General features: G+C 46.8%; 8 protein-coding genes across 8 annotated transcripts; 2 read left to right on the top strand and 6 right to left on the bottom strand.

The window, feature by feature from the left end:
* Positions 1 to 5,960: 5,960 nt before the first annotated feature.
* EDB91DRAFT_1155830 (uncharacterized protein) lies at positions 5,961 to 6,823 on the bottom strand. The gene is made up of 3 exons (XM_041319607.1): positions 6,598 to 6,823; positions 6,426 to 6,545; positions 5,961 to 6,376 (listed from the first exon to the last, which is right to left on the bottom strand). The coding sequence occupies exons 1-3, from the start codon at positions 6,770 to 6,772 to the stop codon at positions 6,222 to 6,224; spliced, it is 450 nt and encodes a 149-aa protein (XP_041173276.1). The 5' UTR covers positions 6,773 to 6,823; the 3' UTR covers positions 5,961 to 6,221.
* A 6,285-nt stretch (positions 6,824 to 13,108) lies between these two features.
* EDB91DRAFT_1059118 (uncharacterized protein) lies at positions 13,109 to 14,145 on the bottom strand (the record flags this gene model as incomplete). The annotated part of the gene is made up of 5 exons (XM_041314219.1): positions 13,109 to 13,231; positions 13,286 to 13,605; positions 13,658 to 13,736; positions 13,796 to 13,832; positions 13,883 to 14,145. 5 exons carry the CDS (start codon positions 14,143 to 14,145, stop codon positions 13,109 to 13,111), a joined length of 822 nt encoding a protein of 273 aa, XP_041173277.1.
* A 1,151-nt stretch (positions 14,146 to 15,296) lies between these two features.
* Positions 15,297 to 16,786, bottom strand: EDB91DRAFT_1206817 (uncharacterized protein; the record flags this gene model as incomplete). The annotated part of the gene is made up of 7 exons (XM_041320713.1): positions 15,297 to 15,308; positions 15,359 to 15,726; positions 15,786 to 16,105; positions 16,156 to 16,234; positions 16,294 to 16,330; positions 16,393 to 16,648; positions 16,705 to 16,786. The coding sequence occupies 6 exons, from the start codon at positions 16,784 to 16,786 to the stop codon at positions 15,562 to 15,564; spliced, it is 939 nt and encodes a 312-aa protein (XP_041173278.1). The 3' UTR covers positions 15,297 to 15,308; positions 15,359 to 15,561.
* Positions 16,787 to 18,829: 2,043 nt separating this feature from the next.
* Positions 18,830 to 20,382, bottom strand: EDB91DRAFT_1349500 (uncharacterized protein; the record flags this gene model as incomplete). The annotated part of the gene is made up of 7 exons (XM_041326021.1): positions 20,224 to 20,382; positions 19,944 to 20,171; positions 19,642 to 19,888; positions 19,547 to 19,583; positions 19,409 to 19,487; positions 19,037 to 19,356; positions 18,830 to 18,979 (listed from the first exon to the last, which is right to left on the bottom strand). The coding sequence occupies exons 2-7, from the start codon at positions 20,023 to 20,025 to the stop codon at positions 18,830 to 18,832; spliced, it is 915 nt and encodes a 304-aa protein (XP_041173279.1). The 5' UTR covers positions 20,026 to 20,171; positions 20,224 to 20,382.
* Positions 20,383 to 20,411: 29 nt separating this feature from the next.
* EDB91DRAFT_738544 (uncharacterized protein) lies at positions 20,412 to 21,199 on the bottom strand. The gene is made up of 3 exons (XM_041328245.1): positions 21,181 to 21,199; positions 20,712 to 21,105; positions 20,412 to 20,652 (listed from the first exon to the last, which is right to left on the bottom strand). Exons 2-3 carry the CDS (start codon positions 21,036 to 21,038, stop codon positions 20,527 to 20,529), a joined length of 453 nt encoding a protein of 150 aa, XP_041173280.1. The 5' UTR covers positions 21,039 to 21,105; positions 21,181 to 21,199; the 3' UTR covers positions 20,412 to 20,526.
* Positions 21,200 to 21,864: 665 nt separating this feature from the next.
* Positions 21,865 to 22,155, bottom strand: EDB91DRAFT_1059049 (uncharacterized protein; the record flags this gene model as incomplete). Its single annotated transcript, XM_041314210.1, has 1 exon — positions 21,865 to 22,155. The coding sequence occupies one exon, from the start codon at positions 22,153 to 22,155 to the stop codon at positions 21,865 to 21,867; it is 291 nt and encodes a 96-aa protein (XP_041173281.1).
* A 531-nt stretch (positions 22,156 to 22,686) lies between these two features.
* Positions 22,687 to 23,228, top strand: EDB91DRAFT_1059053 (uncharacterized protein; the record flags this gene model as incomplete). Its single annotated transcript, XM_041314211.1, has 2 exons — positions 22,687 to 23,097; positions 23,154 to 23,228. Coding segments are annotated over 2 exons (486 nt in total), but the record flags the coding sequence as incomplete, so codon positions are not given.
* Positions 23,229 to 25,112: 1,884 nt separating this feature from the next.
* EDB91DRAFT_1252409 (uncharacterized protein) lies at positions 25,113 to 26,071 on the top strand (the record flags this gene model as incomplete). Its single annotated transcript, XM_041323506.1, has 5 exons — positions 25,113 to 25,188; positions 25,242 to 25,406; positions 25,454 to 25,491; positions 25,542 to 25,874; positions 25,931 to 26,071. The coding sequence occupies 5 exons, from the start codon at positions 25,113 to 25,115 to the stop codon at positions 26,069 to 26,071; spliced, it is 753 nt and encodes a 250-aa protein (XP_041173283.1).
* Positions 26,072 to 27,832: the final 1,761 nt, after the last annotated feature.

The following is a 27,832-nucleotide window of genomic DNA, read 5'->3' on the forward strand; positions in this document are numbered from 1 at the left end:
CTATTGCAGATTATAAATACCTACCAGCTTCTGTTTTTATCCCCAACTGTCCGCATCCCATATCATACATCCATCCTCACCGGTGAAGCATGGGTGTACGAGCTCATTGATGGACATCCTGACAGGATCCAGCACAACTTTGGTGTTGATTGCGATGTTTTCAATGCACTGCTGCATGTTCTCCACCGCAATGGATTTGTCCTATCCCGCAATGGAGTATCGGTGGAGGAGCAGCTCGGCATTTTTCTACATACATGTGTCACTGGATTATCATCTCGCCTTGTTGGGGAGAGATTTCAGCGCTCCCCTGACACAGTCACAAGGTATAGTAGTCTCGACATTATTTTTCAAGTGACTTAATCTATTTTCCAAGATATTTCAAGTGCATGCTTTTCTTCTTCTCATCAGATCCGTTTTACGGCTCCCAGATCACATTTCCAACTCACACAAACCCAATTTCCGACAAAATTCTCAACGATCCTCGATTTCGATTCTTTGATCAGTGTATTGGTGCGGTAGATGGCACTCATATCCAGGCTTTTGTACCGCCAGAGGAACACTTTCATATGCGCAACCGCAAGGGTTTTTTATCGCAAAATTGTCTGTTCATCTGCGACTTTGATCTTAATTTCTTGTATTCACTCTGTGGGTGGGACGGATCTATGTCCGATGCTGCTCTGTGGACAGACGCCCACGTGAATGACCTACAAATCCCTGAAGGTCGATACTTTCTTGCAGATGCTGGTTTCGGTACCTCTGATGCCCTCCTTGTTCCATACCGGAGTGTCCGTTATCATTTGAAAGAGTGGCGACAGGCCAATATCAAGTAATATCACCTTTCCTTTATTATTTCAAGTCGGCGTCTGACCGGGATTCTACACAGGCCACAGAACGCCAAGGAACTATTTAACCACCGTCATTCTGCACTTCGCAATGTGATTGAACGCATTTTTGGCGTTCTGAAGCGTCAATGGGGCATCTTGCGGCATGTCCCTGAATATAACATGGATATTCAGGCTCGGATCCCTGCAGCGCTATGTGCACTGCACAACTTCATTCAGAAGTATCATCCTGATAACTTTGACCTCGATTCTGATGGAAACCTTCTCGAAATTAATCAAGATGTTGCATTAGGCGAACTTGGTGATGGACCAGCTGATGCGGTGGAACGGAGAAGAGCAGATCAGCGGCGGGAGAGAATCGCAAAGGAAATGTGGGATGACTATCTCGATGAGCATAGGCAACGAGGACTTCCATTGCCAGGGTAGATTACATCGTCATAGCCTGTACTAGTAGTACTACACTCGATGGAACCGCTGGTTACAAGCCTTCAAGTTCGAACTTCTATACCATTACTACATCATCGTCATGACTTGTGTTAGACTTGAGTTTGCGGAGAGTTTTCTCCAACCAGGCAGCTCGAGTTGTCTCTGGAAAATTGGAGAAAATCACAGCCTGTGCCTTGTCCCTCGCGAAGTAGTCTGCGATCTCAAGCTGATCATCCGCTGTAAGAGTCTTATGTTCTGATAACAAGACAACAGCACAAGCAAGGGGGTCAAATGACGCCGCCTGAGTCACCTGGGGGGCTTGGAGGAAGTCTTTGATATAAACGGCAAGCTCCTTCATCGTCTCAGACCCATCCTTCTGTGCCTGGGCAGTTACAGATAGCGGCCGGCATGAACGTTTTCGAGCGCTTGTTTCTGATTCAATTATCGAGGGTGTAGAACTGACTTTGCGCTTTGCGCTGCGGCTAACACTCGTCAACACAGACGAGGGGGCTGAGCCACCAGCAGAAGAGGCGAGGAAACTAGATGGAGTAGAGGGCGATATTGATGAGGGATCACCGGAAGTGGCTGATGGCCCAGGAGTGCGAAGAAGCCCACTACCACTGGCTTGCATGATGACATCTTTGGTCGCAGAGGTAAGCTGGTCGAGATTAAAGGGGGGAGGAGTAGGCTGAGGGATGTCATTGCTGGTGGGCGCTGGGGGTCGTCGATAGACATGCGATCCTTTTGAAATCCTTGGCGTCATCTGCTCCATAGCACTGAAATGTTTGAAGCCCTTGTTTTTGTATGGTTTTGCTGCAGGGTGTCGCTGAGTGATTGCGTTATTAGTAGTGCCAGGTGCAGCAGTGGCAACACTGGTACATACCTTGGTGTACCGATCCCAGACATCGTCATTCTTTCTAACTATTCCGGCTCCATACTCATCACTCCATGTAAATCCCGATGTGTTCTTGATATCTATGACGGCGTTATATGCTGCTTTGAGCTACAAAGCATATATTCTTTGAGTTTTCCCCAGTCACTGGCAACACGGTCATATAACATACACTTTGCCACTTGTTCCTACAAACACTAGCTGTCTTCTCAGCACCAGATGCATTTGGGAATCTCTTCTTCAGTAGACTTGCAGCATCAGTGAATGTTGTACCCTTGGGATTTCCATCGCCACTTGCAGAGAACTGAGATAACAGAAATTCAACAAGAACAGTTTCTTCTTCTGGTGTCCAGGAGGCAGGAGGCTTTCTTTTGCTTTGTTTCTTCTTCAGTTCTACTGGATCAATGGTACCACGAGAACGAAGGGAACGAGTAGATTCATCACTGTTGCTTGATGAATTGGATGACATGGCGGTCACGGCGGGTAAGCAAGGTGGCCTGTGTGGGAAAGAATCTGTGTGATCCGGGATCTCCCAGACCATGTGACTTGGTTCAGTTGAATTTGAATTTTTGTTACTCGTTGTCCAGACATGACCTTACATTGTGCTACGCCAGTTTCTTCTAGACACTGAGATATACATTGTTTTCTCAGCTCTTACTCCGCTCCCGCTCGACTGTGATCACCACAGTGCGCTCACCCCCAGAACGCACGGACAACTGCCGGCACGATGGTTGGTGAGTTTTTTTGTTCGTTTTGTTGTCCCTCGGCGGCGCGGCGAACCATTACATCCCTGGTCCAACACGCCTCTTGGAGGCGACAAGCCTGATGGTTTTGTTCATTTTATTTTATGTATATGCTACTGACAATTTTTCACGTCTGCTTGTTCCTAGACCGAGTTCTTCCCCTACGACGCTCGGTTTGGCCATCCTGCTCCGAAGCTTCGTAGTGGAGTATCACCCTCCCTTTCTTCACCTCCATTTACGGCGGGCAACACGTCGGACTGCCGTCCTCGATGCCCATTGTTTCTGCTTCTGCTGTTGATAGCCCATGTAATTCCACAAAGTCACCGTCAGCAGTCAATGCAAATCAGCCTAATTAAGTATTTCATGAGCAGCTCGATAGTCTCAAGGGGAATTTATTGATACCCATGGCTGTAATTAATACGAATAAGCTGTGCAACTGTTGAAGTTGTCTTGCGTTGTGCTTCGTAGTGTGCTTGGTGTGGTCGTCGTCGTCGTGTGCCACTAGTGACACATTTGGAGGAAACTAGGAATGCGAAGTACTAGTTAGCAGCAGGCGCAGTCCGTGACGCTGTAGTAGGGAGGCTTGGCTCCAGGGGCTTCAGCGATGAGTGTCAGAGGTCCGATGGAGGTGTCAGAGGTCACAGAGTCCATAGATAGAGCCTGTCTTAGGGTTAGGTCGAGATTCATTGCTTTTACCACCCCAGTGCTTCGGAGCTCGGTCTGTTTCTCCAGCTGTCGAGGCCTGGCCCTCTCCAACACGCACCACAGCTTCAACGAGTACGTAAATCATATTGATGTCGATACCAATTGCAATTGGCAACTCTGTTCCGTCTGGAGAGAAATGTCCATCGAGAAGATTTGATGCGAGTTGGCTAATTGGATGGCTCGCCCTAGGTTTTAACTTCATGCAGTTGCTCTATTTCTCTATGCCAGGCGATGAGCTCTCCATCACCGCTTACTATGAATTGTCCATCTCCCAACACCGCCAGTGCCTACCTCATCGCGATCCTCGTTCATTTTTTTCAACAACATGCCTTAAACCTTTCTTCAAGCCCACAGAAAAACAGCCTTGTCTCCACAGTCGCTGGCCATTCGGTGTCAATCGGGGAAAACTGCGACTGCGAATACCGTTCCATCACGATTTTTACACTCTCGAATAGGTGTGGTGCTTGAACGAGCTACGTCATTTTAATGGGAGCTGGTGGTGTTCAGCACGGTCGAAGTGCACTTGGTAGAGAGGTTGTCACTCGCCGTGGTGTCTTGCGCTGAGCTGCAGAGGTGCGTGCACTGGGTGTTTTTCTTCACGGCATTCATTTGACATTCGACACGGGATGCTTTTATCATACATGTCCAGTCTGAAGATGCCCGTGCCTCGGACACATGCTCCAACTTGTGTTGCCGCACCTTTCTAGATGTGACTTGACAAGTCCTCGACTATCACTGCAATTGTTGAACAATACCAGTATTGAATGGACCCCATCCTTCGACCGTCGAGAAACGAACTCGCCGATATCTCAACTGCGAGCGACCGTTATGCCAGTCAAAATCCGGCCAGCGCACTAGCAATGTCCCAAGGCAACATGCTTCTTTCCCGCATGGATATAGCTGTACTGGTGCACACTGCTATGACTATGACATGATCGAGTCTTGGACACGCACCGGGAAGCTAGTTGAAGTTATTCCGACCACTGCCATTGCAAGGTAGACTGGTAGACATGTCGAGCTCTGTTCCATGGAATATTATTATCGAAGATCCGACAGCTGCGGACATCCTCTAATCTCTTCTTGGGTCCGCACTATCGACGTGCACAGCTTTCGCTGGTGTTGATTTTCATTGAAGTAATCAGTACTATCTATCATCAAATGGGCGTTCATTCGAAGTCGCTCATGGGTTGATCCGAGGTTTTGAATCGGCAACTCCTCATTGGGTCCGGGTTTATCTTCTGATCTCCTGGTGTGTTGCTCGCTCCCTGTCGCGTGGGTCGTCCCCCTAGATTAGTGTTCGTGTGTGCTGCCACATTCCCCGATATATCATTATTTGTCAAACTTATGGTATATCATCGCCGCTGTCGATGGTTTTTTCAATGTCGCACGATAACTTTTTTTGCTGGTCCAGGGCGCAGAGCCTTCAAATATGATGCTGAACCTATTCTACAGGAAGCCACGTCACCTTTGACTGATTTTCCGTCTGTCCGTACCAGTCGCTGGTACACATTTCTTATCATGTTCCTGTTCTCGTCATCCCGCCAACTTTCTTTTTATCGCAACCGCCGCAAAATCTCCACGACATTTTGGGAGAGCGATCAGCGCCCAACACTGATTGCAATACGCCTATCGTTACCTCAGAGTTTGCTTACCCACCTTCCTGTTTGCTCGGAAGGCATTTGTTTCGGTTGTGTCTTTGACCCCTTTCGCCTGAGATAGCATTTCTGTGAGCACCAGGTTGGGTTGTTTTCTAGTGAGGTCCTCATCCGTCAATTCTTGTGCAACAGGAGATGCCGAGCAAGGTCAATTGGTGATGGTGTAGTGAATGAAGAGAGAAGCAGCGTAGACCTCAAAGACGGTCAGCAAGTCGCATTACGCAACCTCCAAAAACTGGCTGGTATATGCTGGTTCTTTGACGCGCACTTGATGGACGATCAAATCTTCATTCCTGACCAGATTTCATAGACCACGCTTGATTTTCTAGTGCGACTCAAAGACCCCTCGCACCAGGGCCTTCGCTTCCCTGACTGAACCTCATCACGCGTCTGGATTCGAGCTACACGGTACGCGGTGCCTATGTATCGAACTGCCCGTTGTTTACGCGTGCAGAATGAGTCGGTATGGCTAATAATACTGGTTTGATATGAGCTGACACTAATGACTGTTGATTAAGCCGGTTGACAAGAGAATTGAGGGAATCTTGAATTGCTTATCGTAATGAGATTTTGTTTGATCAGTCAATACGCCCCTATTCAATGGCGTGCGTGATCTGATAGAACGTCTTTATACTTGCAGAGGTGGTACTTCTTCCAGAAAATGCTACACTATGGTTCGAGTGCCAAATTATTGTTGGATTCCGGATCGAAGTCCGAGCCGGAGACGTCACAATGAGAGATTGCGAGCGCAACAGTACGAGGTTTGACGTCGGCCGTCATATAGTATGTTATAAAGTGTCAATTCCTGTGCTACGAAATTTTCTTTCTATCACTATGCTAACTACGTATAAGGTTACTAAGTCCCTCGTTCGAACATCTCAGTTCGTATCGAAGACTGAGATGATATATTTGTCTTATAAGCTCTCTCCGCGTTCTCGCTCGTCTGTGATCACCACAATTATTGGTAGGTAAAATATGGATAGCTCTGTGTAGGATCATCCATGATCTGTCCAGCATACATGCTGTGTGCTAATGAAGGTGGAGTATGTGGATGCATCGGCATAGTTTGGTGGCCATGGTTCGCTGACCAACTCTCACCAGCAAATTGTGACACTAGCATGTCGTCAGCAAGATCTCCCGAAATTCAGAAATACTAACTCACTTCCAGGATAGAAGGCAAGTTGTTGCCTGGGAGAGCTGGCGGTACCAGTAGAGGTCAAAGCCGCGTGTTCTGAAAGAAGAGAACGATAGTCTCTATCGAACTGCTTAATGATCTCAGCAGCTACCATTTCGAGTGAACAAACCCTTCCATCTCGATATTTTGTTCTACTAACCTTTCACCAGAATGTCGTGTCGTGTCTGGGGACTCTCCTGCGTTACGTCTTGGATGGTCTGTCGCAGATGTGAAAAGTCTTCCGCCTCGGTTGAACGGTAGATCTGTTGCGAGATCTTTTTCTGACTCTTGCCAATGTGCATGGTGTGTCTCCCGTGATTGTCAGCTGTAGACATGCTTCGCAGGGTAAGCGGAGGGCTGCTCGGCACTCTGCTGGTAGTAATGGCTTGGTATTTATCCTATGCAGGGCATTGCCCATCCGGAAGTTGGAACATCAAGTAACCGCCATCGACAGCCTATTTCGCAGTTCTAAGTGTTCTAAAGAAACCGATGATATTGATGACCTCACAGCCTTGGGCATGATTATACCATTGGCGCGCAATGCAAGCGCTCATTTGGGCACTGCCTATCAGAGCATCAATCGAAGACCAACTCGATCAAGACATCAAAGCTGAACAGTTTCGGGTCAGGTCTGTCATCCGTCCGGTCCTGTACAAAATATGGTGAAAATGCAAATATTGACTATTGCAGAGACAACCTCGTCGTCTACGAGTTCATGTTGCTAGGATCCGAATCCTCTCGATTATGATGTTCGCACTTTTCTATCAGATCGCCGGACCGCCATCTCATTGGGCCCCATATTCCCAGTTATAGTCTGGAAAGCAGCGCTGATGCAAGTATTTGTTATGTTGTGTGGGGGAATATCGAACCATGCGCGAACACTGACATAGGGAGCGATACAGAATGGAATAGGGGGGAGAAGAACACAGCGGTACTTGCTAGGCTGACTTCGGATGACCACACATTCGACGATCAGAAATGACTGGTTGTATTCAATCAACATTGCAACGAATCCTGTGGGTGCCTATAGAGTGCCAATCAACGAGGGGATGAAAGGAGAATGATCCACACTGGCACCACCTCGGCGCCGCAATCGTTCGATTTCCGCTAAGAATATTTCGATTCTGGGGCATATGAAGTTTGGGCGTTGGGCGTCAGAATGGGACATTGGTGCGTTCGATTTCGAGCTCCCCAAATAGTTCCAGAGAAATCTGGAATAACGGCAGGCAAAGATTGTGCCTGCCCGCGCTCCAATGATTCGTGGTATTCGGTATTGACACTCGAAGTGTTCAAAACGGGTCCATTTATCATTATTAATGTCATTTTAAAATCATTGTTTTATTTGTTTCCTGATAGTCCCTACGAGTATAGGTCAAGGGTTCAGTGTTCTGTACCTTAGGAGATCGACATCTCAAGTCTCAGCCCTTGATCCCCGTCCGAAGGTTAGAAGGGCGACAAATTGAATACCAACGGAACCTACGAACTTCCGACAAGAAGCACGGACCAGGCGCCTACCGCTGAGCGGGAAAGGCACCTATCGAGGGCCGAGGCACCTATCAATGAGAAGCTATGTCAGAGAAGCTATGTCGCAAATCAAGGCAATGATAAAGGCGCCTACCAAAGATAAACTGGCTGTGTCACGCAATGCGTACTCACTGCAGCACTAGTGGAGAGGTTCGAGGGCGGTCTCTTTCTGTAAGCGGATCCGGACATCATGCATCATGTGCGTGGCGTACTACTTCCGTTCCGTTGCTTTCTATTTTTAATCACACCTAAACCTGTTATTTGCTTGCCCTCGATTTATCGATTTATCTCAGGTGCACCGACCGACATAATTCCTTTCTGTAACACTTTGGTCTTTGTCGTTTATAGTACCCTTTGTGAAGTGGCAAGTGAGCACGACGGGGAAGGGATATTCGTGGCCTTTTGTTCGATTTGGTCACATCCCGACATTCCATCGACGGTTGAACTTATCTTCGACATAATGACGAGAAGAACAACGATGTGGAGCAGGAGTGGCTGTGTATGATGAAGGGCCTTTTGGACTCCATGGCGCAGACGGGTTCGAAATATATTTATGTGTTGGGAACCATGTTCTGGACGTGAAGAGTGCTGATGCGTGAGTGTTTCCAGTTGACAGCACTGGGGTACAAGCTGAGGGCCTTCGATAGCTCCACGACGTCGTTGCTGATGTTGTGCTTCCTTGACCGCGGCTGTAATGCCTCGAGCGCTCACTAGTAAGTATTTCTGGTTCGGGGTCTTTCCAGCAGAGTACAAACGCATATGACACCACTGGCCAGGTCAGTATTTTTGGATATCATCATATCAGACGTGGTCATATCTCTCGATACAGTGAAATTGCCTGGTTTTTACATGAATCAGCCGAGATCCAGGCTCAGCCCATAGAGCGCCAGTGTACACAAGGCACCGAAAGGACTTTAGTTCCATATGGACCACACACCTTAGGTGTCACCAACTTGTTGCATCGTGCTAGTATTTCGCACATAAGGGTGGGGTCCTTAGCATAACGCGTGGTGCATTAACGCACGCTAGCTACCAGAGCCTGGCTCCCTACGAAATGTACTGCTATCACATGACCATCTCAGTGATCAGATGGCTAGTTTCATCAATTGCTATCTTTAGCAGGGAAGGATCGAGATCAACTCGGACATTCTGCCGCTATGAGCGCCATCAGTTCAATCTGTCATTGATGCCCCCACGGCCCGCGTTATGCTTGCGCCCTGCTGGTCTGTTGAACTTCAGGTCATCCACTAACAAATGTAGCATGATATACTTATGGAATACAATGCATGAAATGATACCTCGGGCCTACGACGAAGCATGTCGCAGCTACAGATCGTTGCTGCTGTATCCTTAGTCAACCACGGCGAACTCTAGAACACGGGAGAATATGGTTTATAGCGCTGGGTGGGGGGAGGAGGCGCTGCCAGTGGACGACACAGGTTGTTGAAGAATCAAGTTGGTTGAAACAACAGCGGCATGGACGAGGGTATGGGAGCAGTAGCAGACACGCAACAAGCATATCTTCTCCGTCCCTACGAAGTAAGAGATGTCAGCGATCACGCATATGCCTCACCAAAAGATCGAAGGACTCCATGGTGAGGACCAGTGTCAAAGGCCCCAGACACATATCCGATAGACACTGGACTTGGTCACGCAGCGGCGCTGTCCTCTGCACCCTTCCACTATACAATTTCTCATAGCTGGAGTTTCACTGTCCCTGCCTCAGGCTTACAGTACGAGGATCGTAGGATAGCGTGGGAGCGAGGTGGAGTGTAGCGGGCAGCAGCAGGTTGCAGACCGGCATATAGGGAGCTGAAGGAGGTTGAAAGAGGTTTCAGGAAGCAGCGCCAGGACAGCAGTGGCCGTGGGCGAGAGTGGATGAGATTTGGGTATGTAGTGCTAGGGACATGAGGCAGTACTTGGGGGGACCGGTCAAGTAGGATCCATGGAGATGCAGGCATAGGAAGGTGCCGTTCAACGCAGGGATGTAGTTCAAGTAAGTGTACACCACAGGGTGCCAATATATGTAATTGAAGAACTCACGAATAACTTCCTGAATCCTCCTGGTACTAGTGCAGCGAATCGCTCTTGCACAGGCTTTACGCCACTCATGATGACGCGTGCCGGTGGACACACGGGAAGTCGGCTAGGAAGTAGTCTCCCTAAGCCAGACATTGAAAAACGGAAGGTAGTCGTTTAAGGCTAGGAGGTAGACGTCGAACGGTTAGACCAATAGAATGTGCCAGGCTGAGTGCCCGGAAGAAACCGGCACCGGACACTTTCTGTCTGAATCTCTTCCTTTTCCATTCACTGCCCATTTCACCTCATCTGTTTCGCACAACTCACTATATTAGTATATACCATCCCATCACCCAGCATGCATCATACTTCCTCACGACTAGGGACCTTTCGACTGAGCTCGTACATTCATGGAACCTCTTCCCATTCAAACCAGTACAATATGGGTTACCAATTTGACCCTTTAGTGCTGCCTTATCCCTCCTATCTAATAAACGAGATATCACGGGGATGGAAGATGGGTCAGAGCCCATATTGCAATATGTTGAATAAACGGTCGAGGTCCGACAGCTGATCGATACATATTGCATGGGCTACCATTATCAGGAGGCAGCATGTCAGTTAGGTGTTTCGATCACTACTTTTGGGTGATTTTTATGTTTGGAATGGAGTGCGACGGTCTCACTAGAGTCACAAGATTCATTTTCAGGTTACGCTACGAATGGTGCCTTATAAACCTAAGTACTAGGTGAAGGTATTCACATTGGTACGTTGCTACGAAGCCGTAGAGGTCATTCCCACTGGTTATGCACAGCTCTCTTCTGCTGGGACTTGAATTTGTTGTGGAAGACGGTCAATCAAAAATTAAAGACGTGCGATACATTCCTCCTTGGCGACCGAGTGATCGAAGCACTAACACATTATGTATAAAGGACATTTACCTCCACTGGTGAGTGCTTTGGGGTTTTAGACGACTTGGACATCGACACTGACTCTGAGATCTTCATGAAAATGCGCACTGCGCGCTGTGTCGTAAAAATAGACGAGGCTGTGGCTGCTAGAAATTAGAGGCAGCTATTGAACTGTATCTAGTAGGGGTTGGGCTAGACTCATACGAGTCACTCTTTGCGCACTGTAGTACGGCAAGTTTCGAACAAAACCTCTATGCGGAAGTCTTTCCGGTGTGGACAGGTGCGAACGATATTCATCATTTCTCTAGCAATTATGTTTGTGCTACTTACTTTACATAGGACATCTAACTTGCACCTTCTTCCTACTACCTTGGATATGAAATCAAGCATGCAGCTCTTCACGGTGCACAACGATATGGTAGTTCTCGAGGTTGGACGATGTACCCGATACACAGATATGAAGTAAGTCACACCCATCCCCTGCCTCGTCTACTTGACACTTTGAGCGTTTATGCGATCGATAGGCACAGATCTACGTCACCATTGGAAGGCCAGAGTACAAGGAAATTATCTTCATCGATGATGCACGAAACACATCACAGAAACGGTCGCAAAGTACTTCCAGTTGGGTCATGGGTGAGAAACCAAGGGTACACGTCGACGGTCCCACAACAACGACCTGAGTAGGGCAGGAGTCGACGCTCTTACTCACTTTAAAATGGATGAACGATACTCTGTATTCTGTCCTTCTGAGCCACATCATTCTGGCCCATCATAGTGACCTGCCCCCTGCTTGGCGTCTTCTCTACCCACACCTAGCACGCCATTCTCTTATAAAGAATTTTTGGTCCCTAATCAAAAACCGGAACTTTTGACTCTTGGTGCAAAGTACTTATGCTTGGAATAACAGAGACTAGCGAGGGGAGAGGTGTCCAACCGATTTCTCCAATTCTATGAGAAGGTGTTTGCAGGTGTCAGACGAAGAGGGCATCCAGCTTGTTCGCGTGACTCCTGCTCCCTGGAGGAAAGGCTACATTCGAGCAGGTGCGTTTCATCAGTTTTGCTATTGCAAAATGTTTGACTTGATCACTAAATATGATGCACCCACCTACGTCCATTCCGCCAACCACACGCCACCCCAATGAGGTCTCGTGTATGCTAGGCTCGTTTGTGCACGCATCTGCAAATACGATCTCTTTGACCTCTACTTACCTGGCAACTTCCCAGACACCCGTCGAACATCCGGATGAAGCCTCATTTCATGTCCTCTCCGTCATCAAGCATATCTTCCGCCCCCCAAAACACCACCTCAGTTTATCTCTGCCGTGTTTGTAGCGGCTGTATCATCCCCTTGGCTCGCGTTGATTCGGCTGGCACGTTTCTGCCTCGTCACGTCTGGTCTTCACCCTCAAGCGCCTGCTTCGTGTCGCGCGATCCATTGCAAGAGACTTATGCTATCACTCTGAAAGGCTGCTATCCAGACATGACCAACCTTTCCTTGGTTGATAATTATACGAGCTCGCATGGGACCCACGCACTGTACTGGTCGTTTGCGCTGGCACACGGGCGTGCGTGGCTCATGCGTGCGAGTGACAGTTGGCTTTGTTCCTGGTGTTCATCGTGTCCTCAGCACTCGCTTGGCTCGCAGAAAGCGTACTGTTTTGAATTGATTGATGTATTGCTTGCTGAGATACCAGACTACCAGTGTTTTCCTCTTGACAGTTGATGATGCTAACTTGAACCTTTTTCAATCTTATTGACTCTATTTTGTGTTGGCAATTTGGTGGAGATCGTTATTCGAGTATGTTCGTCACGGTCGCATACAGATCGACCCATACTAACGTGCAAAATATTATATGGGATGGCAGCAAACATGACCGCGCAATCATGGATGTTCGTCTAGCCTCTATGCTTTGGCTTGTCTTGCTCACACCAACGGCGATACCTGGGTAGTTTCGCAGCAAGGGGTCCACCTAAATCGACCAAATAAATGTTTGCACATCATATGAGAAGCCAGTACGAAGACTGTCATCAGGCTGCAGGCGGCAGCGCAAACAATTACATTCAGGAAAATCCAGTACAAATATTTAAACTAACGTCACATGACTTTCATGCTATACACACGTCTACTTCCACTGCCTTTGCACAAAAGCAGAATACGTCTAAAAAACGACCTGCTCTGGCCTAGCTATACGTTCGTTGTGTGAGTTTTCGGTTTTATCCGATACAAACTCTGAGCATACTATAGTCGTGGGTGCTGCAGGCAACTAGGCTCGACCATTCGTGTGTAACTGCCAGCCCCCGTGCAACACGAAGGATGATGAATATTTGGGCAATACCCTAGTCCAACAAGAAAAATTAGAGAGTAGGTAACTTAGATTCTTGTCTGCTTACCTGAATTGAGTTGATACAGAGGAAGCAAAGAGTAGAGACACTTTGCAGATGTAGAGCAAATGCAACTATGAAAATCATAGCGAAGGTAGAGTATAACACCGCGGACTCGATGACCATGAGGACGACGGTGTCATAGGCACTGGTATCGTGTTGGGCCATGACCCGTTTCATCAGCCTTCGCATGGCGAGCAAACGATTCGCCACGAGAATGGTATAAATGACACTGAGCCCCACTTCGATGCAGAGATAGGCAACTATGACGTTGATACTATAATATACGACACCGGTACTCGCCTGGATGATGCTGCAGATAGACAGCGCTATTAAGATGTCAGCGACTACTGTGACTTAGTGAATGATAAAGTTCATCACCAATCATGGCAATATAAAGTGTGACCATCGGGATCATCACGCATCTTGCCCAATTCCATATCACGAAACATCGGTGAAGCTAAGTTTATAATGCGTCAGGTTTGCACCGATTCCCATTTGGCGAAATATTCGGCTCACGAGCAGAGCTTGCATAAACCACTCTTGAATATGACCACTAGACGACATGTTAACAGATGTATTATGGGCACAGTTCAGGCTGCTTACGTGAACATCGCCAGAACGTTAATACGATAGTTCAGTGAATTCTCGATCAGAGCGGCCGGGCCACCAGGTGCATCACGAAGGTCTATCCAAACCATCTCCGTATATTTCACATTCGCAGCAAAGGATACCGTCCCCAATGCGAATGTGATGAAGATGTAAAAAAGAAGCATGCGACGGTTTTTACTCCCATATTGAGGCTGCTGCATGACAGCAATCCAGGTTTGTACGGTAAGGAGAAAGAATACGCCTATTGCAACACACATCAAACAGTCTACTTGTGTATATCGATAAAAAAAACATACCATAGAATACACCCCCTAAGACCATTCCATCGAGACGAGATCGCTCAAGCGACAGATCTATCTGTGGTGTGTAAGATGACATGACCCCGAGTTTGGTCACTGCGAGGTGAGGAGAGGTTAGGGAAGACACCGAGGCGGCCTACTATCTACTGTCAAGTGAGGATCACCAAGATGATAGTGGGAGACGAGAGTGGAAGAAGCGGTTACATATATGGAGAACCCGAAATACCAGAGTTTCCACCAGGGCGACAGAGCGATGGCCCATCTGCGATAGTAGGCTGAGATAGCCATCATGCTGAGCGACAGCGGGTATCAGTGACCCTCAGGCTTGTCCCACCTTGGGTCTTGGCAAAATGCGAATTGGGAGTCACCTGTTACAAGGCCCTGCTCGGCAATTGAGTCCGGTTTGTTTTTCGCTGGTCGGGTTCAATTGTTGTGTGGCTAAATTGGACTAGCGAAATCGTTCAAACCAGGTAGTGGGCGCGTTTGCTGTCGGGCCTGACCAAATCCTGACTGTACACTCCAATACACTCCACTGACTTTTCAGACAGCGCCTTGTAGAGGCTTCATAATAGTAGAGCCTACCTTGGGCATTGGCAAAATGCGAATCGGGAGTCGCCTGTTAGTCTGCATTTTGGGCAGGCTTTTGACAGTCAAATTCAATCACCTATAACGAGGCTGCCAAAACTCCCAGACCTTGAAAAAGAAGGAACGACTGACTTCCTTCTTTCAAGGGGCACTTGGCTACAGGAGACCAGCACCTGTCGACTATGCGATTAGAAAAATATATATAGAATCAATTCGGTGGAGCTTTTTCTTACAACAATTGATATAAGTAAGAAGTACCGTACCTCTAGATAGTCCATTCGAGAGCCAAGAATTGCCTCCTGAGGCTAAGGCCTTTCCTCATGCATGCGGAGTGTTGATATAGTCTCCCGTAGGCAGACCCAAGAGAAGAAAGATGTGTTGGAAATCAACCCGTCAACGTAGTATAATTTCTGTTTTGTTTGTTTCTGACCTCCGCTCACTACGCCAGCGGACTTACCATATATAGTAATCCCACGTACCATAGATCCGCTACGCTCGTTTCTCTCTTTTCCCCAGTCTCTTATACTCGACTGGGGGTAAGTCATAGTTTAGTATATCTAACACATTCCTTACTGATGTACTATAGAACTCATACGAGTTCTTTCTCTTTAGACGTCTACCGTCTTTTAAGATGCTTCAGACAAATCCCTTCAACAGGCTGCAGCGCAAACATTGCAAATAAGATTACATTCAGGTATAAAACAAGTATAAAACAATGTCGCACAAGTACACACGTCTACTTCTGCTGCCTAGAAGCAGAAATTCCTCATAATGCGTCTAAACAACAGATTACTCTGGCCTATCTATCCGTCCATGATTGGATTTTTCTGTTGTATCCAATACAGACCCTGCGAGTCCCACACTCATAGGTACTGCAGTAACTGGGGTCGACCATTCGTGTGTAACTGCCCGCCCCCGTGCGACGCGAAGGATAATGAATAATTGGGAAATTCCCTAGTTCAAAAAAAAAACTGGCATCAGAACCTAAGGAAATCAGATTCTTGTCTGCTTACCTGAATGGAGCTGATAGACAGGAAGCATACAGTGGTGACATTGTTCAAATGTAGAGCAAAGGCGACTATGAAAATCATAGCGAAGGCAGTGTATAACATGGAGGACTCGATGACCATAATGGCGATGGTGTCATAGGTGCCAGAATTATATTGGGTCATGGACTGCTTCATCTTGTTTCGCATGGCGAGCAAACGATTCACCACGAGGATAGTATAAATCACAGTGATCCCCACTTGGAAGCAGAGGTAGACAAGTATGATGTTCACATTGTAAAGTACGGCACCGGTGCTCGCCTGGATCAGGCAGAAAATAGACAGCGCTGCTCAAGATGTCAGTCACTACTGCTGCTTGATGGGCAGTGAACTTCACCGATCATGGTAACATAGAGTGCGATCATCGGGATCATCACGCATCTCGCCCAATCCCATATCACAAAACATCGGTGAAGCTAAGGATATAAGACATCAGGCTTGCACCGATTACCATTTGGCGAACTATTCGGCTCACGAGCAGAGCTTGCATAAACCACTCCTGGATTGGACCACTGGACGAGATCCGACGTCAACATTTAGACTAGTCTGGGCATATACGAGCAAAGATTCTCACGTGAACATCGTCACAACGTTGATACGATAATCCATGTCGTGCTCGATCAATGCGGCCGGGCCACTGGGTGCATCACGAAGGTCTATCCAAATCATTTCCGTATATTTCGCGTTCGCAGCAAAGCTGATGGTCCGCAATACGAACGTAATGAAGATGTAAAACAGAAGTGCGCGACGATGGCTTGCAATTTTACCCTCAAATCGGGGCTGCTGCATGAGAGCGATCCAGGCTTGTACTGTGAGGAGAAAGAATACGCCTATCGCGGTATATATATGTCAACTTCCGAAGTGTGTATATTGACCGGAAACACACCGTAGGATACACCGCCTAACACCATTCCATTGAGACGAGATCGTTCAAGCGACAAATCTGTTTGTGGGGTCTTCGATGACATGACACTGAGTTCGGTCACTGATGAAGTGAAGGGAAGTTATGGACGACACAGAGACACGAATGACGGAGGCTACCTATCCACCGCTAAGTGGTAGAAGTCACCAAGAGGATAGTGAGAGACGAATGGGGGAGTGGCAGTTATATGGAAAACTCGGAAAAGACAGGGAGACAGAGGCCCTATCTGTGACCTGAGGATGCGACAGGTCAGCGACAGCGGGTATGAACGACCCTGGCAAGTGGTGCACGAAATCAAGAGGATAGTGGCAGACAAGTGGCAGCCGTATGAAGAACTCGGAAACAATTTCCACCAGGAAGACAGAGGCCTATCTGCGACCTGAGGGTGTGACAGACCATCATGCTGAGCGACAGCGGGTATGAGCGACCCTTTTACGTGAGTGATAAGCTGTTGCCCACAAAAAAATAAGATATGCACATCGTACAGTACCCCTATATTTCTATATGAGAGTCAAGAACTGCCTCCCGGGGTCAAGACGTTTCCTCGTGACTATGCAATGTTGATAGATTGTTAAAACCCCGTCCTTGCTTCACATAAAGACCTTCAACACGCTGCAGCGGTAACAAAAAAGATTACCTTCAGGGATAAAGTTCAAACGACTTTAAATCCATGTTATGCTGTACACACGTCTACTTCCGCCCCCTTCGCGGAAGTAAAATACGTCTGTTAAACATCCTGCTCTGGTCTGGCTATCCGTTTATCGTTTGATTCTTTTGATCTGCGCGATACAGACCCTGATCATACTATGGTCGTATGTTCTGCAGCAACGCGGCTCGACCATTCATGTGTAACCGCCCGCAACACCAATAATCGGGCAATGCACTAGGTCAACAACAACTAGCATCAGAGACGCAGTAACTCAGGTTGTCTTCTTACCTGTGCTTGGCCAATGGACAGGAAGTATACAATAGTGACGCCATTCAAATGCAGAACAATGACTAGAACATCACAGCGAAAATATAATATGGTGGCATGGCGAACTCGACGGGCCATGAGTACGCCGGTATCATAGGTGCTAGAATCATATTGGGCCATGACCTGCTTCATCTGGCCTCGCGTGGTGCCGGTGAGTATTTGACTTGGATAGTAAATGATTCGCCACGAGATCCGAGAATATAGTAATTTTAAATCAGCCACCAGTCAGCCCTCCTGGAATCCATGCACATGTAGGCAAGAGGCTCGGTGTTGATATACACTGTATTGGCCTCGCATGCACCTGGATGCCATATAGATGATACCGCTCAAGATGCCAGTGAATAAAACTATCGCTTCAAGTCGACTCGCTTGGTAGATGTATCGATGAATTTCACCGATTAATACTCAAGAATAAGTACTCAAGTAAGGTGGAGTGAGGCCCCGTGAGTGTGTTTGCCATGGTTTGCGCAGCTTAGTCAGCGGCTTGGGTGGGTCCCACCTTGGGACCCACCTAGTGATGTTCCGGCCCGGCTTTGGCTCAACTTAGGCTTGGCCTGAGGGGCCTCAGGCTCACCAGATTTCAAGCCTAGGCCGTGAGCCCAAGCCAGCCAAAAGCCGCTGGGATAAATTGATGAATAAAGTTGGCGCAACGATCGCGACATGCGGCTCGAACAGGAACATGATCAATACCACGACGTTCTATACGAAATGCAAAATGGTCAAGCTCATCGACTGATATACACGAAGTTTTCCAACATTTCACGACGGCGCACATCTAACTTTCTGATAAATCTGAGGTGTTGTTGATTCGAATTCGCACTCCCCCGACCTCCTTGCAGGCGACACGGGTAAGCACGCTCAGTCATCAATGTGATTTAATTTGCAAAAGCGAAGAATTGTTGCGTGTGCTGCGGGAATTGTTGATACATGATCTCACTCAAGGGTATTTATACAAAGACGTTCAACAGGCTGCTGCCTGGATCGCAAACAATTACATTCGGGTATAAATCAAGTACAAGGATAAAGCCACATCATCTCATGATATACGCACGTCTACTTCCGCTGCCTTCGCACAAGCAGAAGACGTTTAAACAACGGCTTGCTCTGGCCTCGCTATACTTTCATCATTTGATTTTCCGTTGTGTCCGATACAAAACCTGAGAGTACTGTAGTCGTAGGTGCTGCAGCATCTCGGCTCGACCAATCGTATGGATCTGCCAGGCCCTGTGCAACGCGAAGGATGATGAATAATTGAGCAATGCCCTGGATCGACAAAAAACAAGCATCAGAGACATGGTAACTCAGGTTTTGTCTGCTTACCTGGACTTGGCAAATAGACAGGTAGCATACAGTACTGATAGCGTTTAGATGCAGAGCATAGGACACTATGAAAATCACAGCGAAGATAGAGTATAACATGGCAGACTCGACGACCATGAGAATGATGGTGTCATAGGTGCTAGAATCATATTGGGCCGTGACCTGTTTCATCAGGCTTCGCATGGCGAGCAAACGATTCGCCACGAGAATGGTATAAATGACACTGAGCCCCACTTCGATGCAGAGGTAGACAAGTATGAAGTCGATACTGTAAACTAAGGCACCGTTGCTCGCCTGGATCAGGCTGCGAATAGACAGCGCTGCTGAAGATGTCAGTGACTGGTACTGTTGCTGGTAAATGATGAACTTCACCTATCATGGCGATGTAGAGCGTGATCATAGGGATCGTCACCCATCTCGCCCAATTCCATATCACGAAACATCGGTGAAGCTATGTATACAAGGCGTCAGGCTTGCACGGAGTTCCATATGACGAACTATTCGGCTCACAAGTAGAGCTTGCATAAACCACTCCTGGATGTGAGCACTAACGAGACGAGACATTAAAACCGCTGCTCTGGAGATGTATAGGCAAAACTGCTTACGTGGAAATCGCTAGAACGTTGATAGGATAGGTCATTTGGTTCTCGATTAGATCGGCCGGGCTCTCAGGTACATCCCGAAGGTCTATCCAAATCATCTCCGTATATTTCGCGTTCGCAGCAAAGGATACCGTCCCCAATGCGAACGTGATGAATATGTAAAAAAGAAGCACGCGACGGCTTCTACCCCCATATCGAGGCTGCTGCATGACAACAATCCAGGTTTGTACTGTAAGGAAAAGGTATATCCCTGTTGTAATATCATATGTCAACTTCTAAATTGTGTATGTTGACCGAAAACACACCATATGATACACCCCCTAAGACCATTCCGTCAAGGCGAGATCGTTCAAGCCATAGAGCTGCCTGTGATGTGTTGGATGACATGACCCCGAGTTTGGTCACTGACGAGGTCAGAGGATGAGGAGAACCAAGATAATAGTGACAGACAAGTGGGGAAGAAGCAGTTACTTATATGGACTCGGAATACTAGAGTTTCCGCCAGGGCGACTGAGACCCATCTGCGACAGGCCCTGAGCGACAGCGAGTATTAGTGATCCGTTTACGTGAGTAATAGCAACCCACCCTGTCGACCTGCGATCAAAAACCCGCATCTGCAAAAGGGCTCTTAAAAATGACATAAGGTAACAGTACAGCACCTTGAGATGTCCATGCGAGAGCCAATAATTGCCTCCTGGGGTGCGAGAGAGTGCCCCACCCCTGTCCCTGCTTCAGACAAATACCTTCAACAGGCTGTAACACAAACAAAGAAGATCACATTCAGGTATAATGTTAAACGACGTCACGTCATTTTATGCTATACACACGGCTATTCCCGCTGCCTTCGCGGAAGCAGAATATGTCTCCTGTTGTGGGTTATTAATCTGTTCATTGTTTGAATGTGCTAACACAGTCTCTGCGAATACTACAGTCGTAGGTGCAGCAGCAGCGCGGCTCGACCATAACTGCCTGACCCCGTGCGACGCGAAGGATGATGAATAATTGAGCAATACCCTGATTCAACAAAAAAGTAGAATCAGAGACGCAGGTAACACAGGTTTGTGTCTGCTTACCTGTATTGAGCTAATAGACAGGAAGCATACAGTGGAGACACTGTTCCAATGCAGAGCAAAGGCGACTATGAAAATCATAGCGAAGACAGAATATAACAAGGCGGACTCGATGACCATGAGGACGACAGTGTCATAGGTGCTAGAATCATATTCAGCCACGACATGCTTCATCTGGCTTCGCATCAAAAGCAAACGATTAACCACGAGGATGGTATAAATCGAAGTGAGTCCCACATGGAAGTAGAGGTAGACAAGTATGACGTCGATTGTGTAAACTACGGCACCGTTGCTCGCTTGGACCAGGCTGCAAATGGACAATGGTAACATAGAGTGTGATCATCGGGATAATCACCACGCGTCTTGCCCAATTCCATATCACGAAACATCGGTGAAGCTAAGTATATAAGGCATCAGGGTTGCACCCGTGTGACGAACTGTTCAGCTCACGAACAGAGCTTGCATAACACACCCTTGGATGTGACCACTAGGCGCAGCCTCTGCCATGCTGCATCAGTAAATTCCCACATTTCTTGACTTCCTTTTTCGCGACTTGCCGCCGGTTAAATTCCCAAAAAGGAGCGGAAAAGTCACTCGCAAAAATGGCGACACCAATTTGCCATCAACTTGCCACAAAGCATATAAGTTGGATAAGTAGATGCCTCCTCTTGAGTTTGACTTTTTCTACCTTTATTTTCGCTTTTAGAGCAATTATTTTCAATTATTCCTACAATACAAGTAGTGCAAGTAGTGTAAATTGGAGCAACTTATTTCACTTATTGTGTACTTGTTCCAGACAAAAATAGCTGTATATCATTGCATTTCCAGTGACAAGTATATTAAGTGAGACAAAAAGGAGAGAAAGCAATATGAAAGTACTGGTAAGTAGCGAAAACAAGACATTTAACATGCGTGACAAAGTGAATAGCAACACGTAGTACATGCCGGCGGCAGCGGCAATGACTCGGCAGGCAACAGAGAACAAACAAGCAGGGAACATAGATGATGGTATGAATGTGAATGACGAGAGGAAGGGGCAGTACAAGTACCTCACTCTATAAAACAGAAAGTAGCACTGAAATCCGTCAGTTGGGAGACACTAGAAAATGACAGAAAAGGACAGTACCAGGTATCAAAGATGAGCGTGCGCTCATCCTCAGAATCTTCTTCCACAGTGGGGGGGCACACCACACCTCCTTGCAGCGATCTCATTCATGCGGCCCCAGACGTCCTGGAGGATCGACTCGTCAAGGCAGTTGATGGGCTTCATATAGCCCCTGGTTGCCACACTGAAGTTGGTGTCTGAAAAGGCCTTTCGAGAGTTGCTGATCTTGCCTGAGGCTTTGTTCATACTGTGGGGGACCTTGACAGCATTGCCTTTACTGTTGACTTCCAATTCACTGATGAGTGTCTTGTCACGGCCGATAATCGTGAGGGCACATTCCATCTGAAACACAAGAAATATGTTAGTTACAATATGATAAGAGGGTGAATATACATGCCACCGCAGTGGCAAGACTAAGAGCGCCCTTTGCGTGCATGACCTTCCTGTGGCTATCAATAGCGCCCCAAGTAGCACACCTGTGCTGTACGAGGACTTGAACAAGGAGTTCCGACTGAAAGGGTTTCTTGAATTGTCCGTCCTCCGTGATGCTACCATACAAGAACCCTAGCTTAAAAAGTAAGTTGTTTGTGAAATCTTTGCAGTCTTGGTCGGTCTGAACATCATCCTGTAATGACATGAAGTGTGTGAGTGCGGTGATAGTGGTAGTGCCCATGCCATTGCGCCATTCTGATAGCCGCTGGGTGGCCTAAGAAAAAACAAGAACGATCAGATATGAATTGCATCAAAGATCACTTACTAAAGCCATAACAGGCCCATCAGTAGTCACCTTGTGTGGTATGTCCTTGTATACCGCATCCCAGGTGTCCTGCACAGTAGTGCAGAGAACTTCCTCCAACTTGGGAAGAGCCCAAGATCGAATTTGAGGCAGCAGAGTTCACATTCAAAAAATGTCATATGTCGGCGAGAAATTTGGATTTCTTGTGTGACCTAATGGCTGCAACTCTTGTGAAACACCACAACACCCCTCCATTTGCTGATCACAAAGATCTGCACAACATCATAGATGCGACGCAGCTTGGTGACATCCCTTGGCAGTGTTTCTCTGTTCAATACTCAGGAGAACGACCTGAGGTTGTCCCACTGTGGATGGACGATGAATTTGAGGTCTGGTATAGGGACCCCCATGCAATGGCGCACAATATCATCGCTAACCCTCACTACAAGGACAAAATTGACTATGTACCATTTCGTGAATATGATGCATTGGATGACACATGCCAATGGAAAGATTTCATGTCTGGAGACTGGGCATGGCAACAAGCAGTACGTCTTCCATCTCTTTCTGGTATCGCTCGTAATATAGCTAATATTTCATCAAGGACACCATATCGCAAGATCCAGAAACACACGGATCCGCTTTGGTCCCAATTATTCTTGGTAGTGACAAATCATAGTTATGAGTACTTGTACTACTTACTTGACTTTCGTTCCTTGAAATAGATGAATGTACTTTTGATTGCTTATCTGTGCCTTATCACACTTGTTTATCGCGCGCTTCCTTTCGACTAATGCGCTCAATTAAATAAATGTAAATAAGTGGTAAATAAGATTTAACTTCTCAAAAAAAGTGGCGCCAATGAATGTGTGAATTTACTGATGTGTTTACAGTAGGGAAAATTGTTGTTGTCGAATTGTGAATGCTCAAGATCCAGCCACATCAGCAAACTACCAACTTCGTCTACAGAAGACTTAAATTCTCACCCTAGCTACAGCCAACCACAAAAAGTCACAGTTCACACAAAGCTCACAGCATACAGTAGCTACAGCACCACTTACCTCCAGTCACTCACAGAGTCACGGTTTCTTCCAGACTTCGACTACTACAGTAGCACAGGCTTCAAATGTAGCTACAGAACCACTTACTTCCAGCCACTCACAGAGTCACGGCTTCGAGTTGCAAGTGTCATGATCATAGTAGTAAACACTGTACTTAGTATATTTTGGAGTCATTTACATCACTCATAGTACTAGTAGCACACTGAAATTTACAAACCAATGCGAATATATATTTTGGACATATAAACAATATCGCAAGAATTTACATGGTACATATGTTGAACATAAAAGAAAAATGCGGAATGCGCCAAGAAACAGAATTAATCAAGCTGAATGGTGACATGCCATGCATTTTCTAAGTTGTCTGTGATGTGTTCAGACATCAGTTCATCCTGTGATACCAGAATATCAAGCTTACCAGCGTGCAGACATCCCTGTCTGGATAGAGGGGCCTGAGGGTGATGAGTCCAACCATGCTTTTTGAAGACAACTCGCATATATCCTAGTCCAAGGTCCACATCATCCAACCTCTTCCCTGCAGTTTCAGCTTGGAATCTCAACAAGCTCGACAAAACCTCGTGTTCTCGTAGTATTGAATCTGCGAGGGCCTTCTGAGCCCGAAAAATGTCACACTTCACTCTTACGAGGTCCATCATCAGGTTTACTTCACCATCAGATGGATCTTTGATGGACTGTTGAAATGCCGATCCTTTTGAGACTTTACAAAAACATTGAAAGACTGACTCACTGTTATGACCTGAGTTCACCAAATGGTAAAGTCAGACAACAACCACTAGGACTCGGTCACAGATGATGAGGGAACAAGATAGATTGAGCATGAACATCTAGGTCTACTACAACTGTAGAGAACGAAGAGGTTAAGTCTAAGGAGTACTTATGCTAACTAACCTACTTTTATACATAACATTGAAAAGGAGATATCTGAGTTTAAAAGAAATCAGCCAATGAGAACAGAGTTGTACGATACTGCGGATGACTGAGCATGACATCATGATATATAAGCAGATGAGTAAGACGGCAACTAAACAGAAACCCAAGATCCGACTGGTTCTTCTTTGGGAAGCGAGATTGTTCTAGCGAGTGGAGTAGGGGAGCCAATTGGAGATGCGATAGGTGAAGGTGTCACGTGACTGGTTTTGGTACTGGAAGTAGCCGAAGGAAAACTGAGAAATGAAAAATGATTCGTATTAGGAATTTGTGACACTCACCATAGCATTGAAATTGTCAACAACTTTCAATATATCGGACATACCACTAGTATGATAACTGGTGTGCAGATTTGGACAACATGGCTCATGAGAGTCCCCATCGCTGTTGTGGTAGGCTTGGAGAGAATTTTGCAAGTATAAACCAGAAGCGCTGACTGATAAGGATTGTATAGTATGTGAAGAAGGATTATCAGAAAGTGCTGGGCCTGTGATCATTGTAGAAGGATTATCGGAAAATGCCGGGCCTGGACTTCGTATGTTGATGACTTCAGCATGCCCGAAGCTTCAAGTTATTGTCCTTCGTGCGGCAAGAAATTCAAAGATCACTCATCTGTCGCTCGCCATATGAGTCAGCCCTTATCCGGGTGTAATACCTGGCTTGATGACCTGATCCAACTCGAGCAATCCAGCAGACATTTCTTGAGGAGGCAAAATCAGAGTGTCGTGCCCAGCACGCAATCGAGAATGCATTCCCAGATGCCATCAAGGATTTGCCTCTTTCAGTCACCGAAGCACTCTCGATGTCACTCATCAAATGGCTTGAAGCAGGTAATGAGGTGGAAGCAGGTATGTATTTGTTTTCCCCGAGATATCTCACTCATGAGGTTGACTAGGTATATGGCCTGACCACAAGGCTGATATGGCCAAGCTGGTAAGTATGTCCATTGTCACTGGCTCAATTCCTCATGCACTATTATCTAGCTATATGAAGACTTATCAACCTGGCACTCCGACCTCAAGAAGATAGCTATCAGCACTGCGCCCTCCATGTATAACCTCATCCCCTCAGCTGATGTACTTCCTCAAGCTTGCACCGCCTGGGTTGCGAATGCTGCTACAGAACTGTTGGACGACTCTGTGTTTCTTTGCGACAGTGTGGATGAACTTGGGAAAACCAACAACACTGCTCACCCTGCACTCAAGGCAGCTGCCATTGCCTTCTTCTACACTGGTTCCTATTGTATCACTCACAGGAGACCCGATATCTTCAAAGAGGAGTTACCTTTGGAGTCTTTGGCTTTGGTTTGCGCTGCGGTACTTTTTATATATATTTATTTCATACTAATGATGCGCTGACGCCAAATTTGTAGTACAACTGCGTCTTCGATGGGCTAGTCAAGAATGGCAGTGGCAAGTATTTTCCGAAGTTTACTGCCAAAGACTACTCCTCCATCTATCTCTTGATGGTTGCTGAACTCAAGAAGATCATGAAGCACACATCACGGCCCTAAGTTGACACGACAGCTTCACGAGTGCGCTGCAGAAGGATGGTAAGGAGCTTTTTTCAAAATAAGTCTTTGCTAATTAAATCCACAGTCCTGCAAACTCGATGGCAAGGACACATCAAAGCATCGTCATTTGCGGGTCGTGCTTGATTAGATTTGGACCACTACTTCCCGACTAGTATCATCCATCATCATTAGTAGTGCTTGTGTATCTTACAACTACCAGTATCTGCATCTGTGTTTCTGCATTACTGTCTGTGATCTAATACACTCTTGTGATCGCGTACATCTTTTACATGTGTGGACAGAACGGTACAACTTTACAGGTAAGTGTGTTACTGGACAGTAGCACATGATGTTTTTTTGTCACAGTGTTGAAATATTGTACATAAAGCAATTCTTGGTGGGTGTCTGTGGCGGTCTGTACAGGAACTAACAGAATGAAGTGTTATTGTAGTGAAGTGAACAGAAGGGACTAAGCTGTGTATCTTTCGCGTTGTACAGCTCTGTACAGCTCTGTACAGAATGAAGTAGTTTGCTGATGTACTTGTTCACTAGAACGTCCCCGAAGCCCCGCGATAAATTACTCACCACAAGAAAAGGAATCGGTAGTTTTCCTGATGTGGCTGGTCAATGCTGCAATCCAGTCCACACAGCAAATCAGCGACTCGGCTCACCAGAATCGCCAAACTACCAGCACATCGGTAAATGCCGAACCTGAGCAGACCCGAACCGAACCACGGCACTACTACAGTGCTGACTAAGCTACGCAAATCATGGCAAACATCTCTAGATTCCTCGCGGCCCATCAGTGAAGTTCATCATCATGATTTATCAAGTGACCGTCAGTAATCACTGATATCATATCTTGCAGCATTGACAGTCTACAATCGCTCGCCTCCATCTGAATACAATATCATATATGGTATCCAGTTGAAGGCGAGCGCTGGTGGGACGGGGGTAAGCTTATCATTGAAAATATCAACATTGCGCGTCATGAGGAAAGCTCTTGGCCTTGCGCATGGCTCCAGGAGGCAGTTCTTGATTCTCAGATGGAAATATAGAGATAAGTACTGTGTAAATTTTAATTCTTGGGAATTGGAAAGAGCTTATCACTTGTCAAAGGGCCGCTCATACCCACTGTTATTCCCGTCGCATCCTGTTGCAGATGCCTCTGTCTCCCTTGTTGTAACTCTTTTCCAAGGGCATTCTTTCTCCTCATAGTACAAGCCTGGATCGCTCTCATACAGCGGCTCTCGATATCATATATGGGGATAAACACGTGGACTATCATCGTGCGCTTCTTTTTTTTTTTACATGTTTATGATTGTGTTGCACGATAGCTTTTTCTGCGAACGCGAGATAATTTGGATAGACTTTCGTGATACATCTGGTGGCCTGGCCGCGTCATGCACTCTTACCCTCGACGTCTGCCGTTTCATCCTACGGGAGAAACAACTTCTTTGAGGGCCCTGTGTGGGAAGGCTCAGACTTGGTCTAATCGACCTTTCATGACCTACTCCCACCAGTGGTGTTGCTGGATCTTGAGCATTCGCAATTCAACAACGACAATTTTCCCTACTGTAACAACACGGCAGAGGCTGCGCTCTTTGTATGGTCTGCATTCCAGGTTTTGTTTGAGAGCCAGCTATTTTCGAAGTATGCCAGTCGAGAGTCACTCACTCACCTCGGTGATCGTGAATGGTTGTTGATGTCTGGCTCAGATTCACATTTACCACAGAAGGCTATGGTGGTCACTTTGCACCC

This window comes from Suillus paluster (genome assembly GCF_016628075.1).
Source record: "Suillus paluster strain FC165 chromosome Unknown EDB91scaffold_67, whole genome shotgun sequence".
NCBI classification, from domain to species: Eukaryota; Fungi; Basidiomycota; class Agaricomycetes; order Boletales; family Suillaceae; genus Suillus; species Suillus paluster.